Below are 17,947 nucleotides of genomic sequence, written 5' to 3' on the forward strand. Positions count from 1 at the left end.
AACATGTGCGGCTATCTTTTTTTGCGAGAAAACTTTTGATATATTCATCTCCAATGATGACAATACAACGAACACTAGAAATAATAATTACGTCCGGATTCATAGACGACCTAGCGACAATTAAAACAATTGAAGCGAACCGTAGGCGCGCTGCCGTCATCGCCTCTCCCTCGTCGGAGCCGAGTAAAACTTATTGGAGTAGACAGTCTGAAGGTCGTTGTGCAAAGGCACCATAGGATCAACACACCAGAACCGCAACCATCGCCGATGAAAAGTAGCGTAGATCGAAAGGATCCAACCTGAAGACACATGAACATAGGCGAACGACGAACAAATCCATCAAAAATAGATCCGTCGGAGACACATCTCCACACGCCCACAGGCGGTGCTAGGGGCACCACCGAAGCAAGGGCTAGGCTGGAAGAATTCTATTCCATCTTCAGGAAGCCGCCACCATCTTGCCTTCCTGAGTAGGACACAAACCTTAATAGAACTTAAAGTAACATCTAGAAACGGAGCCCTCCCACCGACAAGGGTTGGGATCCACCGCGGCTCCATGACCCTAAGGCCACTAGGGACGAGGCAGACATGCGGCAACGCCGGCAGGGGGCGGAGAAAATCTAAACTCGGGACAGGAGGCGGTTTGCTATATGCGGTTATCGTTGGATGGCCGGCTCCTGCATCCGTGACCGTGGACTAATGCTTCCTGTCCGCAGACGGATGCCGGAGCAAATTTGCAAGTCAGCGCGTGCATCTTTTTTTTTAGAACTGCGTGCATCTTTTTATAAGCACAAGAACGAGGACAAGTCTCACCGGTGTGCCACAGTTTTTTTCCCACCCCAGAGGCAGACCCAGAAGGGGTTTTCGGAAGGATGGGCCACACCATGAGAAATTGGCCCAACACCATATATATCAGAAAAAAGTGCCGAGTAACCTTTGAGGCCCAGCAGGCCAGCCCAGTCAGCATTCCACGCTGGCAACACTGCAGGACAAGATCGACCGCACGACTCGTGACCAATCCAATCGTAGTAGTATTAGCCCTAGGACCTTACGGTGGCGGCGCTACAGCGGACCAGCAGACCGCGGCATTAGCGCAACGGCGACAGGCACGCAAGACAGGACGGCAACCGGCAAGGCGATAGTTCGGCGGTGCAGCATCCAGCAAGCACGGCGCTGATCTGGGCACTGCAGGACAGGTGCTAGCTACTTGCACTTCCTCTCTCCAATACTCAAAATTTTGAACCTATCTTAGCACTGTAAAATATGAAATTGGCTTGTTAGTGAATTGTTCACCTGTGCATTTGCAATTTTATATTTTGTTGGATTTGTTAGTGAATTGCCATCTCTCTCGCAGGATCGTATATGTGCGTCGTCATAGCTTCATCCCTTGTTGTTGCAGGTTCATCAATCTATCATGTCCTTCGCCGGTGTATCTGTCAGCGCCAATGGCAAACTCCTGGGCTCTCCCACCTCCCCTACCACCGCCAGCGACAGCACTATAGGATACCACTTGCTCGTCGTGGAAGGCTACTCCCGCATCAACAGATCCATCGCCATCAATTCTCGCTATTTCACAGTGGCGGGCCGCCACTGGAGTATCTTGTACCACCCCAATGGCCGCAAAAACCATGACATGGATGGCCCGGGATCACTTTGTCTTTACCTCGCCGAGGAAGGTGGAAAGCCTGTGAAGGCGCAATTCGAGTTCAGTTTCATTGATGGGAGTGACCAGCCGGCGACGACATGCAACCATGCGCATGCTCAGGAATTATTTGAGTTCCAAGACTGGAACCACATCCCGCACGAAAAGCTCATCAAAAGAGAGGCCTTGGAGAAACACCTCAAGGGCGATAGTTTCACAGTTCGGTGTGATGTCATTGTTGTGGCGGGGGATGTGATCCCCACCACCACTTCTCCCTTCATCACGGTGCCGCCCTCCGACATGCAACAGAATTTCACCGACCTTCTCGTGGCTGGAGAGGGTACAGATGTGGTCTTCCAGGTCGGTAACGAGGCTTTGGCCGCCCACCAGTGCATCCTTGCGGCCCGCTCTACCGTCTTCAGGGCGGCCCTCTTCGGCCCCATGAAGAAAGGCACATCTCCGACGGTGGTTCAGGTAGATGACATGAATGGGACGGTGTTTAAGGCGATGCTAGGTTTCATCTATGGTGACACGCTACCTTTCCCTGCGGCAGACGAAAACGAAGGCGTCCTGCTGCAGCACCTACTCGTGGCGGCGGACAGGTACGACCTCCGGAGGCTGAGATTGATGTGCGAGAAGAAGCTGTGCGAGCACATCCGTGTGGGCACAGCGACGACCATTCTGGCCCTTGCGGACCTGCACCACTGTGACGGGCTGAAGAAGGCGTGCTATGAGTTTCTCCGATATCCGGCGAACCTGAGGGCGGTTGTGGAGACGGAAGGTTTTGAACATCTCTGCAGCAGCTGCCCCACTCTTATGAAGGACATGCTCCTTGGCGTGCTGCCGCCTAATTAGTAGAAGTTCATCTTAATGCAATTGCTTGCTCTCTTCCATATTTTGTAATCGTCTGTTTATGTCCTTGATGATTAGGAGATGATTTGTCCAATATATGGTTCTGGTTGGCATGCATGTAATCCGCTGTTCAACTGAAATATGCACTTCCCCTTTCAAAATAATTTGAAACGGGCTGCTGTAAAACAGCTGCATCTATTAGCTAGGTAGTTAAATTATGTGTGTATTGATATGTACCTTTCCATCAAATATGAGAAATGCTTCTATCCTGTTTGCCATGCAGCCACATTGATATAAGTTCAATTTAACAAACCACTGAGACTTAGGCACTTAACAATCATTGATGCTAAAAAAAACATCTTTCTTTTTCAAGAAGACGCAAGAACTTTCACTAGTAGAAAAAGGGTCAAATGTGAAGCACATTAGTGCCGGTTTGAATTTGAGCCGGCACTAATGTGACCATTAGTGCCGGTTCCAACGGCTAGGCGGGCGGGCATCATTAGTACCGGTTCGTGGGCAACCTTTAGTACCGGTTCATGCCACGAACCGGTACTAATGAGGTTGTGTCAGGCTATGGTCAGGCTGGGGCCCCCACGAAGACCTTTAGTACCAGTTCATGCCATGAACCGGTACTAAAGTTTCTTTGTAAGCTTATTTTTAGTCCCACCTCGTCAAGAGAGAGGCAGTATGAGCGGTTTATAAGCCGTGAGTGCACAGACAATGACGAAGAGTTGCAATGCTCACCTGCATGTTGATTAGCTTCAAGCCCTGCGGAATAGCATAGATTGCACTGAGCTATGTGCAGTGCAGTCTACACTATTCCGAATGGCTTGAAGCAAATTAACCAGCATTGCACCTCTTTTTTATTTTTAATAACTTATTTGAACTCCGGACTTCTTTTGTATTCAGTATGCAGCATTCAAAGCGACGTCATCAATTTCCAACATGTTCTAACATCATTTGTTGTTTTTCGGTCATTTACCTAATTCTTTAGAGAGCTAAATGACCGTGAAATTGAAAATCACTACAAAATGAATCCTGAAAATGTTGAAACTTGGCATGGTATCATCATATCACCCGCATAGCATGGGCGAAAGAATAGAGAGGGTCACGGCAAAAACTAGACGCACTTCGTGTACAAACTGGACAAACTCTTTCGGAGTATCAGGGTTTCGGACGAGAACTCATCTGTTACACGGCCACTTCAATGTTTTTTAAACTTATTTAAACTCCGGGCTTTTTTTGTGTTCAGTATGCAACATTCAAAGCGACGTCATCAATTTCCAACATGTTCTGACATCATTTGTTGTTTTTCGGTCATTTACCTAATTGTTTAGAGAGCTAAATGACCGTGAAATTGAAAATCACTACAAAATGAATTATGAAAATGTTGAAACTTGGCATGGTATCATCATTTCACCCGCATAGCATGTGTGAAAGAGTAGAGAGGATGACGGCAAAAACTGGACGCACTTCGTGTACAAACTGGAAATAGAAGAAAATAAATAGAAGAAAAGAAATAATGCAGAAAAGAAAAAAAAACTATACAAAAAAATTACTCAAAAATAAATAGAAGAAAATAAATAATGCAGAAAAGAAAAAACTATATAAAAAATTACTCAAAAATAAATAGAAAAAAATAAATAATGCAGAAAAGAAAAAACTATATAAAAAATTTGTTGACGCGCTGCCCAGTGGGCCTGCCAGACCTAGGGTGTGCAAATGCAGGCCCAGAAGGGCCAGCAGGCTCACAGGGCAGCGCGCCCTTGTTAATTAGGCCCAGAAGTCTGCTATATAGAGAAGCTTGAAGGAGCAGCCGCGGCTGGGTTTATAAATCAGTGCGGCTGCCCTTCGCTCGGCGAGGTGGGACTAAACATTGTGCACCGCCGGTGGCAGCGCACAACCTTTAGTACCGGTTAGTGGCTCCAACCGGTACTAAAGGGGGGGGGGGGGTCTTTAGTACCGGTTCGTGGCACGAACCGGTACTAAAGGGGCCGTTTCCCGCCCCTTGGCCTGGCGAAAATTGGCCTTTAGTATCGGTTGGTGGCTCCAACTGGCACTAAAGACCCTTCCTATATATATGGAACCTACGAAAAAATCAGTTCATCGACCACCAGTAGTTCTTGTCGATCCAAACTTCTTCGCCGCGCCCGTCGCCCCATCGCGCGCCGCCCTCGCCGCCCCCGCCGCCCGTCGCCGTCACCGCCCGGCCCGTCGCCCCCGCCGCGCCTGTACATCGCCGCCACCTCTCGCCCGCCGCGCCCGCCCCCCGTCGTCGCCCGCCGCCGCCCCCCGATCGTACGTACACACACAAACACACAGAGACACACACACACACACCACACACACACGCACACACAGAGACACACACACACACACACCACACACACACATACACACACATTGTTTTTACTTATTTTCTATTTTCTGTTATTTAGATTAATGTTAGATAAATTACGTAGATAATAATGTTAGAATGTTAATGATTAGATGAATTATATGAAAAAGATGTTAAATATTAATGTCAAATATATTTTACATGAATTAGAACAAGTTGAACTAGTTGAATTAGTATAGCTAAATATTAATTAGGTATATATATGAGATTATTTGAACTAGTTGAATTAATATAACTAGTTTATTTTTAGTATGAAAATTAATAGAACAAGTTTATTTTTAGTAAGAAAATTTAGGTATATGAGATTTGATGATCTAATCAAAATATTACTATATAGAACTACCTACTTTATTTTAGTAAGAAATTAATAGAACTAGTTTATTTTTAGTAAATGCTTAGTTGAATTAATAGAACTAGTTTATCTAGTTGAATTAGTAGAACTAGTAAGTGTTTAATGTTTCACCTATATATGAACATATATGTTAGATATTAGATATAAATTATATGTTAGATATATATTTAATTTAGTTATATGAGATTTCATTATCTAATTAATTAGTTGAACTAGTTAGTTGAATTAGTTCAATTAATTAGGTATATTCTTCGTAAGTGCTTAGTTGAACTAGTTGAATTAACAGAATTAGTTGACTTAATAGAACTAATAAGTGTTTAATGTTTCACCTATGAACATAGGAATGTCGTCTGACGACGAACACAATTTCATTATGTGCGAATACTGCGAAGACCAGCGCGACCTGTGCGGCCAAAATTTTCTAGTTGATGATAGACGCTTCAGCATCAAGCTAGATGAGAACTTTGAAGTGGATACAGTAAGTCACAACGACAAGTCTTTTTTCGTAATTAAGCATGACTTATGCTTCATTTTGCTTCACCTTTTAATTTTAATTTTTCACTATTCTACTAGCGTATCCCCTGCCATGCAAGAACTTTGTCTTGGATAAGATAGGTTTCAATCCTAACGAAACTATGGAGGTAAAAAGAGTTTACTTGAAGACCGAGCATGGTTATACCTTCAACGTCAAATTATACAATGCAGACACATACACCTATTTTGAATGCAAAACTTGGCAAGCACTATGCAAGGCTTATGCATTTGAGCCTGATATGGTTATCACCTTTGATATTCGTCCGGAAGATGATATTGAAGGTAATAGAGACATCTGGGTCGATGTGCAGACGCCTCCAGTTCTACCATTATGTGAGTTTCTCAACCATATTTATGTCTTCGATATGAGATTATTTGAACCAGTTGAGTAATTAATAGATCTCAATTAATATTGACATCTTACTTCCAATCAAGCAAACATGTCCGGCACTTGGTAGACAAGACCATCCACTGTCCCGGGGCTGAACTAAACTGCGAGGAGACAAGTCATTATGTTTCATGGCTTGAGGATCTTGATGCTGTCAAGACAAATTTCTTTCCTGCACTTAGAAATGTTAGTACTCAAAACGTGCGACCAATAGTGTTTGTACTGAACTACGGTCACATATATTTAGGAAAGATGGTAAGATTTCTACTATTTCTCCTCAGTGCATCTTTTGCATACATTATTTTTTTAAGCTAAACTTCATTGCTAAGTATGTTACTATACGATGTTCTTCAACAGGGACTCCCGATGAATGTTGTGCCTGATTGGATCGAGACTAAAGGTACCATGAATATTGTTAGCTTACGGCCAAGATATCCTACAATGCACTTTAGTGCATTCAGGATTTCTAATAGCGAGGAATGCTTAATAGTAAAAGACTGGAGCAAAATTGTGAACGATCACAGAGAAGTACTAGGGGGCAGCAATCAGAAGCGCAACCCACGATTAGGAGATAGGTTCATCTGCATGCTCCAATATGATGAATCAGCAAAGCTATACATGTTCTATGCTATTTTACCCGAGAGAGAGAGCAGCAGGAGTGATTAATTAGCTAGTTCATGCTCTTAGTACTTGTCCTCTCATGTCCATGTTCTTCGTCCTGAACTTAATCTCAAAGAGTGATTTGCTTTTGTGGTGTTATGAACGCTTATAATATCATTACCATGTTGAACTCGATGATATCTTTGCTATGAAAACCGTTGGTGATGATATATATGATGCAAGAGTTTTTATATTAATTAATATGATGATGATGATGATGAGTTATTATATCATTTATGAAAGAAATTGCATATTAGTTTCAATTGGATGGATTCTAGCTAAGTGATCAAGTATATATATGCCATATCCATATTACCTCGATCACTTAAGTAGGTGATCAAGTATATATAATATGGATATGACATATACTTGATGACTTAGCTAGGATCCACACGCATCCAGTCAAACTAATCACCGAATGATTTAACGACTCATTATAATATAAAACAATCACTAAATTAAATTGAAAACACAAAATTAAAGTAAAAATAAAAAATAAAACCAAAACACACCAAAACATTTAGTACCGGTTGGTGTTACCAACCGGTACTAATGTCCTACGCGCCCACGGAGCTGGCTCGTGCCACGTGTTTGCCCTTTAGCACCGGTTCGTGCTGAACCGGTACTAAGGGGGGGGGGGGGGCTTTAGTGCCTACAATTTAGTGTCGGTTACCGAACCGGCACTAAAGCCCCTCACGAACCGGTGCTATTGCCCGGTTCTGCACTAGTGTTTGCGCACCTTTTGTATTGGGAAGAGAGGAATCGAGTCTACAGAAAAGATTTACATTGGTGGCAATCACAGACGATCACAAACGACTGCACACCATCCTAAAGTGGTCACACTCTCAGCCACTTTCCACCTAGCGAACTCCACCCTTAATCTTGGCTATCACTGAAGTAGGAAGCAAAGCCACCATATATAAAAAATCCTAGAGTATTTAACCGAAAACTAGCACAACTCAACCAACCATGGCAAAAAAGTTCACATTACGAACTTTGACAAAAAAAACTACCACTTTAGCTCTAATTTATACCGTTGAACATATTTGTACTTAAAATAAAAGCCTTTTATATTATTAAAATAACAACTACTCCCTATGTATCAAAATATAATAGTACGTTTTTTGACACTAAGATAGTGTAAAAAAACATCTCATATTTTGATACGGAGGGAGTATAATTAATTGATATATACCTTATGTAAACAATTAGAAATGCTTCTATCATATTTGCGATGCAGGCAAGCAGCCACATTGATATAAGTTGGACACAACAAATTGAGAATTAGGAACTCAGCAGTTTTCAATGATAAAAATCATTGAAAAAAGACAACTCTCTGAAAAAGAAAATAAATGATTTGTATATTTGAATTGAATGTGGAGGTAAATATTTTACTTTCAGAAACATGCAAGCAACGTGATCAGCATGGTCATCTATGGTATTGTTGTACCAAGGGCCATTTCAATAAGTCATGCCATGTTTATGATTTGTACAACGGCCCACACACATCTGCAGACAACTAATTTATAAATATATGATTTAGAAGATATTAGGGAGAAATGAGGTGGTACTACTGCATCCACAGTTCCACACAGTGTGATGAAACTACCCTTGAGCGATTTGTAATCGAGATATTCTCTCGTTCGCACTATTCTACTAAGCGTCGTCATCGTCAGGCCGAGCGGTCACCGGCAATGCCGCGACATCCATAGCTGGCATGGTGCCCGCCATCAATGCAAGCATCTCCTACGTATACGTCGTCTTCAACTAAGTCTCTCGGATGTCCCAACTTGGATCCTGTTCGTTTCTATATAAAACACAGCGTTGCTTTGCAGTCCGATTGTGCCAAGAAGTCCACGTGGAACCCATCGTCGGTGTCAACAGTCATCCTCGCAGCCGGAGACGTAACGATGAGGGCCAACGTAGCAAAGGTCATCAACATGCTTACCTTGAAGTTTTTTCATTTTAATTTTATACTATTACTTGAAGAACGCGAAACATTTTGTAATTATGAACAATTCTTGAAAAATGAACATTTTCTTATAAAAAGCTAACTTTATCCGTAAAAACCAACATTTACATTTTTCGAAAAACGAATTTTTTTTAAGAAACTACAAATCAGTTTTGGAAGTTTTTTTTTCGAATTTCCTAAAAGTTTTTATAAATTTCTGATAAATTTCTCATTTTAAAATAAATTTACATATTTGAAAAAAATATGAACAATTTTCAAATTTTTTTTTTGAAAATGTAAACATTTTATAGAAAATCGAACAATTTTTCAAATTCCAAACTGTTCTGACAAAGCCAACAATTTTTTAAATTCTGTATAATTTTTGAATATACTGAACATTTTTGCAATTTTGAAGTTTATAAAAAAATAAAACAGATAAGAAAAGAAGAAAATGAATAATGGAAAACCAGGAAGAAAACCAAATAAAAAAATGAAAAATCAGTAAAGAAACAACAGGAAAATAATGACTCAAAACCATGCAGATTCCTCCAGAACATTCCTAAAATCAGAAATTTTCTACCATTAAAGAGTCTGCCCACTCTTCTCGCGCCTGTTCGATACACCAGAAATTTGTCGCACCGTGCATCATATTGGAAATTCACATCAACATTACCAAGGTCATTCACGTGTGTTTCCTGTTTAGTGCACTACTCGTGGCCAGCGCACACAGCAGATAGCCGCTTCAGGCCGTGTGGTTAATTTTGGTTTGGGAACATACTAGAATCCTCTTCTGCCGACTGTATTTTCATTTTCCTGTTCTAAATCTGCTGGTACACTGGTTTTTCCTTCTTTTTACATTCAAAATTCTCAATAAGTTTTCCAATTTCATAAATATTTTTTTGAAAATGAAAAAATTGAACATTATTTTGGAATACATGAACATTTTCCAAATCTATTAAGAAATTCGGGAATACCAGAACATTTTTTTAAAAATTATGAACTTTTTGTAAATTCGTTAACTTTATTCAAATTGAGGAGTAGTTTTCTTTGGTGCAAATTCAGGGGTTCTGAGCATCGAAAAATTATTAATGGCAACAAAATGTTTTGTTTGGAAGTTTTTTCAGGTGCAACAAAATGTTCTGGCACCAACTATAGTAAGTCATCGATTGGTTTGATGGTTAGGAAGGTAGTTTTGTACCTTCGGGCCACCAGAGATCAAACTCCAGATTCGAGGGCATGTGTATATTGTTAATGCATATCATTCTTTCAATATAAGGCGACGTTTACGTCGCATGTGGTGACCTTAATGACTTTGTCAATGTGTGTGTGTGTGCGCGCGCGTGTGTGTGTGCGCGTGCGTGCGTGCGTGCGTGTGTGTGTGTGTGTGTGTGTGTGTGTGTGTGGGTGAAGGGGGGTGTTGTAAATATTGGCAACTCGTATTTAATAAATAAATTATAATACTAACCTACGCATTCTAATTCGCATGTCCTCTTACATGACTATTCACGCCCCCTAAAAGTTGACCTGGGACACCCATTTGAAATTATCACCAGTCCATACAATTGCATACTAATTCATTCTAAGGGCAGACATATAGTCACTCTCGAATCTTCTATTGAGATATTTAATGATAATTCTAGTAAACTAAACTTTGGCGAATATATATTATTCCGTCATGATAAAGTTCAAGGCCAACGATAGCAACAAAAACTAAAAATGTTTCTTTTATAATTATAACTTGCACACATATGTATGTGTAAGACACTACTCAACCTATATAGAAAACATAATAATAATCTTATTGGGAAAACTAATATACTTGACATTTGAACTTCCCTTATTCTTTTACTTAATTTTCTATTATAATAATTATATTGTATTTTGCAACCATTAAATGGCTTTGAATAGTCAAAATCATAGCATACGTATTGTATGAGTTATGATTCATTAGAATAATTCGTTAGTCCGTGTAGCCACCACTAGGTTCAAGTTACCCCGGTGACTTGTTATGTCCTAAATTTGTTCAAAGTTTGATTTAAAGATAATTTGTGATTTGGAAGGGGTATGTAGCGGGCCCCGTCTAGAGGTATCATGACATTCACAACCATGATAGTTTCTGCAACCATGGTATTCTAAGTCTTGGATCTGAAATAATTTGACTTGGATGAAATTCTGGTATAGGTTGCGTTGGTTGGTTTGTACTCTAATCAATTGTGGTCTGATTCCTCTCAACATTTGGGGGTTCATCTGTTGGTTCATGTGTGGGTTCAGCGGGGATTGTGCTCACAGCAATTAAGCGGAGGGGGTTTGTAGTCACATTGGTAGGGTCAAGTTCAGGTTCGACATCAGTAGGGATTGGAGCAGGCCTTTGGGGAGGGGTTGAACTGCTTGCAAACAAACTATGCATATCCATAGTCTTTCTCTTCATTTTCAAATCTGCAAACAAATTGTAACTGGCACTAAATAAATTAACAGTTCATGAACTTGCAGACAAACTGTAATTGACACTAGACTAACTAATAGAGAAATCAACAGAAGCCAACAATTTAGAAATTAAACATCTGGATGCAGCGAGCAATGGGTCGCAACCTCCTCGGAGCAGGGCGTGGCGCCGTTGGCTGCCGGCGCCTCCGCTTCTCCAGCCAAGAGCCAACGGTGAGGTCGCCAACGCCCGACGTGCTTGATGCTATGGGACGGACTGCTGCTGCTTGCTGGATGCGCTCCGCGCGCATTGTGGAGCCGCCTGCAAGAGGTGGGCGCGTCGTCGCCGGATGGCGAGGCGGGGATGGCTGGAGGATGGGATGAGCAGAGGCTGCCGCTACGTGGTTAGGCGGCGGCGCGTCAGGTTCGCTCGAACCAGGAGCACGGAAGAACGAGAGGGGAAGGAACGGCGCATACAGAGCTGGTCGCTAGGTTTCCTCATGGGCTCTTGCCTAAGCGGTGGAGAAGTTGGGTCGGGCCGATGCAAACTAGTAGTAATTTTTTTTTGCTTTTTCTGGAGGGCAGGCTTCAGCTTGTTGAAGCCTGCCCACTGGACTTGCCCGTGGGCCAAGCCTCGGCCTCATAATTGCAAAGGATGTTTCGAAAATTTAGTGGATACTAATATGCTCCTCATCTCAGAATTTAGGATCACAATTAAATGAAGCTAAATTTAAACTTAAACTTGGCAAAAACTAACCTAAAGTCAGATCAAAATAACTATAGTTTCTGTTAATGAGATTTCAGTGACATCTGTATTAATTCATGTGTGTGATTTTATTTTCTTTTCGGTATGGGTGTGTGATTTTCTTTGCCACTGTATGCTTGTCTTGTTATCATGGGAGTTTAGGCTTCTTCCATTTATATGAAATCTATAGAAATTCTACGATGTTCCCGTAGAGAATTAATTCTTGTCCTCGATATTTCTAAGGGAAGTAAACATTAACTCAGATTCAATGTAAAAACATTTTTATCATATGAGCCAAATGATATCTCTTTTCCTTCGTACCTCCTCCCCCAACCTCCATGTCACTACGTGGTGAGCATCTACGTGTACCAGCTCCCCCAAGAGACATTTGATGGGCCGTAACCTGTGAAACACATGCTGCACAATTGTGTTTGTGTGTCTTTTATTTTTTGATTTAGTGCAAATTTAAATCAAAGACAGTTATTTTGGGACTAAGGGAGTACTTGCATGTGTCATGTTTTAGCTAGGTTGGTCATGGCCACGTTGCATGCATTTGGTTTATCAAGTGCAATTTGGTCTCCTGCATGCATCCATTGGCTATTCTTTTTTAAAATATGCACGATCATGCGTATCATATATTCATAAAAGGAGTAGCCAAAATGATCGATACAATGCCTTTCAGCAAAGTGCTACATCGAGAGGTTAACACCCACATCCACCAACACAACATCGGCACACAACTTGCCTTGCCTAAACTGAAGCCAAACAATGGCGAAGAGGACGGACACGGAGCAGAATAGGCCGCGTCCAACCGAGCCGAACACCTCATAGCACGACAAAAACACCAAAGCAATCTAAATCAATGTGCTCGATATTTTCGTTATGGGTGTGTGATTTTCTTTGCCACTGTATGCTTGTCTTGTTATCATGGGAGTTTAGGCTTCTTCCATTTATATGAAATCTATAGAAATTCTACGATGTTCCCGTAGAGAATTAATTCTTGTCCTCGATATTTCTAAGGGAAGTAAACATTAACTCAGATTCAATGTAAAAACATTTTTATCATATGAGCCAAATGATATCTCTTTTCCTTCGTACCTCCTCCCCCAACCTCCATGTCACTACGTGGTGAGCATCTACGTGTACCAGCTCCCCCAAGAGACATTCGATGGGCCGTAACCTGTGAAACACATGCTGCACAATTGTGTTTGTGTGTCTTCTATTTTTTGATTTAGTGCAAATTTAAATCAAAGACAGTTATTTTGGGACTAAGGGAGTACTTGCATGTGTCATGTTTTAGCTAGGTTGGTCATGGCCACGTTGCATGCATTTGGTTTATCAAGTGCAATTTGGTCTCCTGCATGCATCCATTGGCTATTCTTTTTTAAAATATGCACGATCATGCGTATCATATATTCATAAAAGGAGTAGCCAAAATGATCGATACAATGCCTTTCAGCAAAGTGCTACATCGAGAGGTTAACACCCACATCCACCAACACAACATCGGCACACAACTTGCCTTGCCTAAACTGAAGCCAAACAATGGCGAAGAGGACGGACACGGAGCAGAATAGGCCGCGTCCAACCGAGCCGAACACCTCATAGCACGACAAAAACACCAAAGCAATCTAAATCAATGTGCTCTCCACTCATGGCGCCTATTAGATGGTCAAGTGGAAAGCAGGGACTACCCTAGCTCGATGAAGAAAAAAAGAAAAGAAATGATCGATACAATGCCTTTCAGCAAAGTGCTACATCGAGAGGTCAACACCCACATCCACCAACACAACATCGGCACACAACTTGCCTTGCCTAAACTGAAGCCAAACAATGGCGAAGAGGACGGACACGGAGCAGAATAGGCCGCGTCCAACCGAGCCGAACACCTCATAGCACGACAAAAACACCAAAGCAATCTAAATCAATGTGCTCTCCACTCATGGCGCCTATTAGATGGTCAAGTGGAAAGCAGGGACTACCCTAGCTCGATGAAGAAAAAAAGAAAAGAAATGATCGATACAATGCCTTTCAGCAAAGTGCTACATCGAGAGGTCAACACCCACATCCACCAACACAACATCGGCACACAACTTGCCTTGCCTAAACTGAAGCCAAACAATGGCGAAGAGGACGGACACGGAGCAGAATAGGCCGCGTCCAACCGAGCCGAACACCTCATAGCACGACAAAAACACCAAAGCAATCTAAATCAATGTGCTCTCCACTCATGGCGCCTATTAGATGGTCAAGTGGAAAGCAGGGACTACCCTAGCTCGATGAAGAAAAAAAGAAAAGAAATGATCGATACAATGCCTTTCAGCAAAGTGCTACATCGAGAGGTCAACACCCACATCCACCAACACAACATCGGCACACAACTTGCCTTGCCTAAACTGAAGCCAAACAATGGCGAAGAGGACGGACACGGAGCAGAATAGGCCGCGTCCAACCGAGCCGAACACCTCATAGCACGACAAAAACACCAAAGCAATCTAAATCAATGTGCTCTCCACTCATGGCGCCTATTAGATGGTCAAGTGGAAAGCAGGGACTACCCTAGCTCGATGAAGAAAAAAAGAAAAGAAATGATCGATACAATGCCTTTCAGCAAAGTGCTACATCGAGAGGTCAACACCCACATCCACCAACACAACATCGGCACACAACTTGCCTTGCCTAAACTGAAGCCAAACAATGGCGAAGAGGACGGACACGGAGCAGAATAGGCCGCGTCCAACCGAGCCGAACACCTCATAGCACGACAAAAACACCAAAGCAATCTAAATCAATGTGCTCTCCACTCATGGCGCCTATTAGATGGTCAAGTGGAAAGCAGGGACTACCCTAGCTCGATGAAGAAAAAAAGAAAAGAAATGATCGATACAATGCCTTTCAGCAAAGTGCTACATCGAGAGGTCAACACCCACATCCACCAACACAACATCGGCACACAACTTGCCTTGCCTAAACTGAAGCCAAACAATGGCGAAGAGGACGGACACGGAGCAGAATAGGCCGCGTCCAACCGAGCCGAACACCTCATAGCACGACAAAAACACCAAAGCAATCTAAATCAATGTGCTCTCCACTCATGGCGCCTATTAGATGGTCAAGTGGAAAGCAGGGACTACCCTAGCTCGATGAAGAAAAAAAGAAAAGAAATGATCGATACAATGCCTTTCAGCAAAGTGCTACATCGAGAGGTCAACACCCACATCCACCAACACAACATCGGCACACAACTTGCCTTGCCTAAACTGAAGCCAAACAATGGCGAAGAGGACGGACACGGAGCAGAATAGGCCGCGTCCAACCGAGCCGAACACCTCATAGCACGACAAAAACACCAAAGCAATCTAAATCAATGTGCTCTCCACTCATGGCGCCTATTAGATGGTCAAGTGGAAAGCAGGGACTACCCTAGCTCGATGAAGAAAAAAAGAAAAGAAATGATCGATACAATGCCTTTCAGCAAAGTGCTACATCGAGAGGTCAACACCCACATCCACCAACACAACATCGGCACACAACTTGCCTTGCCTAAACTGAAGCCAAACAATGGCGAAGAGGACGGACACGGAGCAGAATAGGCCGCGTCCAACCGAGCCGAACACCTCATAGCACGACAAAAACACCAAAGCAATCTAAATCAATGTGCTCTCCACTCATGGCGCCTATTAGATGGTCAAGTGGAAAGCAGGGACTACCCTAGCTCGATGAAGAAAAAAAGAAAAGAAATGATCGATACAATGCCTTTCAGCAAAGTGCTACATCGAGAGGTCAACACCCACATCCACCAACACAACATCGGCACACAACTTGCCTTGCCTAAACTGAAGCCAAACAATGGCGAAGAGGACGGACACGGAGCAGAATAGGCCGCGTCCAACCGAGCCGAACACCTCATAGCACGACAAAAACACCAAAGCAATCTAAATCAATGTGCTCTCCACTCATGGCGCCTATTAGATGGTCAAGTGGAAAGCAGGGACTACCCTAGCTCGATGAAGAAAAAAAGAAAAGAAATGATCGATACAATGCCTTTCAGCAAAGTGCTACATCGAGAGGTCAACACCCACATCCACCAACACAACATCGGCACACAACTTGCCTTGCCTAAACTGAAGCCAAACAATGGCGAAGAGGACGGACACGGAGCAGAATAGGCCGCGTCCAACCGAGCCGAACACCTCATAGCACGACAAAAACACCAAAGCAATCTAAATCAATGTGCTCTCCACTCATGGCGCCTATTAGATGGTCAAGTGGAAAGCAGGGACTACCCTAGCTCGATGAAGAAAAAAAGAAAAGAAATGATCGATACAATGCCTTTCAGCAAAGTGCTACATCGAGAGGTCAACACCCACATCCACCAACACAACATCGGCACACAACTTGCCTTGCCTAAACTGAAGCCAAACAATGGCGAAGAGGACGGACACGGAGCAGAATAGGCCGCGTCCAACCGAGCCGAACACCTCATAGCACGACAAAAACACCAAAGCAATCTAAATCAATGTGCTCTCCACTCATGGCGCCTATTAGATGGTCAAGTGGAAAGCAGGGACTACCCTAGCTCGATGAAGAAAAAAAGAAAAGAAAAATTAGTGTGGCTGCTGGGATTTGAGCCCAGGTCTCCACGGCCACAACGTGGAATTCTCACCACTAAACTACAGCCACAATGTGGAATTCTCACCAGCATGCATCCATAGGTGAGCATCTCAACTTGATTCAAGGCTCGTGGACAACCGCGTTGAGTACTATGCCATTGTGGCACATGTCCTCGTATGATTTCATCATCTCTGTATAAGACGCCAGTGTGGTTGAACTTCCGGCGTAAGTGTAGGTATAGCCATGGTTTGCGTACGCCCTTCCGTTCTTGGCCGTCACCGTCAATTGTAGGTTCGTGTGTGAGGTTTTTCTTTTCTGAAGAACACAGGAGGTGCCATCTGCCATCGCCAGCAGCAAGCTCCTGGGATCTGACACCTGTCCCATCTTCAACGTCCGCGCAGCCAGTGGATACCACTTGCTTGTCGTCCAGGGTTACTCAATAAACCACGTACCCATCGGGTCTCACTCCTTCATCATCGGCGGCCAACGGTGGCGCATCCACTTCTTCCCAAAAAGTGGGGACAATGTTCGCATCGTCACACTTGTTCTTACCCTCATCGAGAGCACTAAAGAGCCTGTGATGGCGCAGTTCGAGTTCAGTTTCGTTGACGAGACCGACAAGCAAGATCCGACATGTATCCACGACAGTGAAATATTCGATTTCCGAACTTGTAAGGTCAAGGTCATGAAAAGAGAGGCCTTGGAGAAACACCTGAAGGACGACAGTTTCACCATCCGGTGCGACATCGTGGTCCTAAATCCAACATGCGGCACTTCTCGATTTGTTGCGGTGCCACCATCCGACATGCAACAGAACTTTGCTGACCTTCTCATGGCCGGGCAGGGCACATACGTGGTCTTCTGTGTTGGTGGCAAGACGATCGCTGCTCACCGCTCCGTCCTGGCAGCCCACTCTACTGTCTTCAGGGCGTCACTCTTCGGTCCAATGCAGGCACCTCGTCGTCGGTCGTGCAGATAGACGACATGGACGCGACGGTGTTCAAGGCAATGCTAGGGTTCATCTACGGTGACACGTTGTGCGCAGTGAAGGAGGAGACCAATGACGAGGACATGGTATTGCTGCGGCACCTGCTCGTGGCAGCGGACAGGTACAATATCCATAGGCTGAGGTTGATGTGCGAGAAGAAGCTCTGCGAGCACATCGGTGTGGGTACGGTGACGAGCATCCTGGCGCTTGCCAGGCAGCACAGTTGTCATGGACTGAAGAAGGCGTGCCACGAGTTCCTCCGGTGTCCGGACAACCTGAGGGCGGTGGTGGACACGGACGGCTTTGATCACTTGTGCAGGAGCTGCACCCCCCCCCCCCCCCCCCACCCCCTCTTATGAAGGATATGATCCTTGGCGTGCTACCGGCAAAGTAAGACTTCTT

At 43.6% G+C, this 17,947-nt stretch overlaps 1 protein-coding gene, 1 non-coding gene and 1 pseudogene across 2 annotated transcripts; 2 read left to right on the top strand and 1 right to left on the bottom strand.

The window, feature by feature from the left end:
• Window positions 1-1,414: 1,414 nt before the first annotated feature.
• Window positions 1,415-2,497, top strand: LOC147962415 (BTB/POZ and MATH domain-containing protein 2-like). Its single transcript, XM_087534188.1, has one exon. It carries the CDS (start codon window positions 1,415-1,417, stop codon window positions 2,495-2,497), a length of 1,083 nt encoding a protein of 360 aa, XP_087390314.1.
• Window positions 2,498-11,354: 8,857 nt separating this feature from the next.
• On the top strand, window positions 11,355-17,939 carry LOC125532372 (BTB/POZ and MATH domain-containing protein 1-like; annotated as a pseudogene).
• Window positions 16,555-16,626, bottom strand: TRNAH-GUG (transfer RNA histidin (anticodon GUG)). Its single transcript has one exon. It is a non-coding gene; the product is annotated as a tRNA-His (tRNA).
• Window positions 17,940-17,947: the final 8 nt, after the last annotated feature.

This window comes from Triticum urartu, chromosome 7A (genome assembly GCF_056163025.1).
Source record: "Triticum urartu cultivar PI428250 chromosome 7A, HENAU_Tu73, whole genome shotgun sequence".
NCBI classification, from domain to species: Eukaryota; Viridiplantae; Streptophyta; class Magnoliopsida; order Poales; family Poaceae; genus Triticum; species Triticum urartu.

Coding starts and splice junctions, on each gene's coding strand:
- LOC147962415 (XM_087534188.1), top strand. CDS start 1,415: ATGTCCTTCGCCGGTGTATCTGTCAGCGCCAATGGCAAACTCCTGGGC.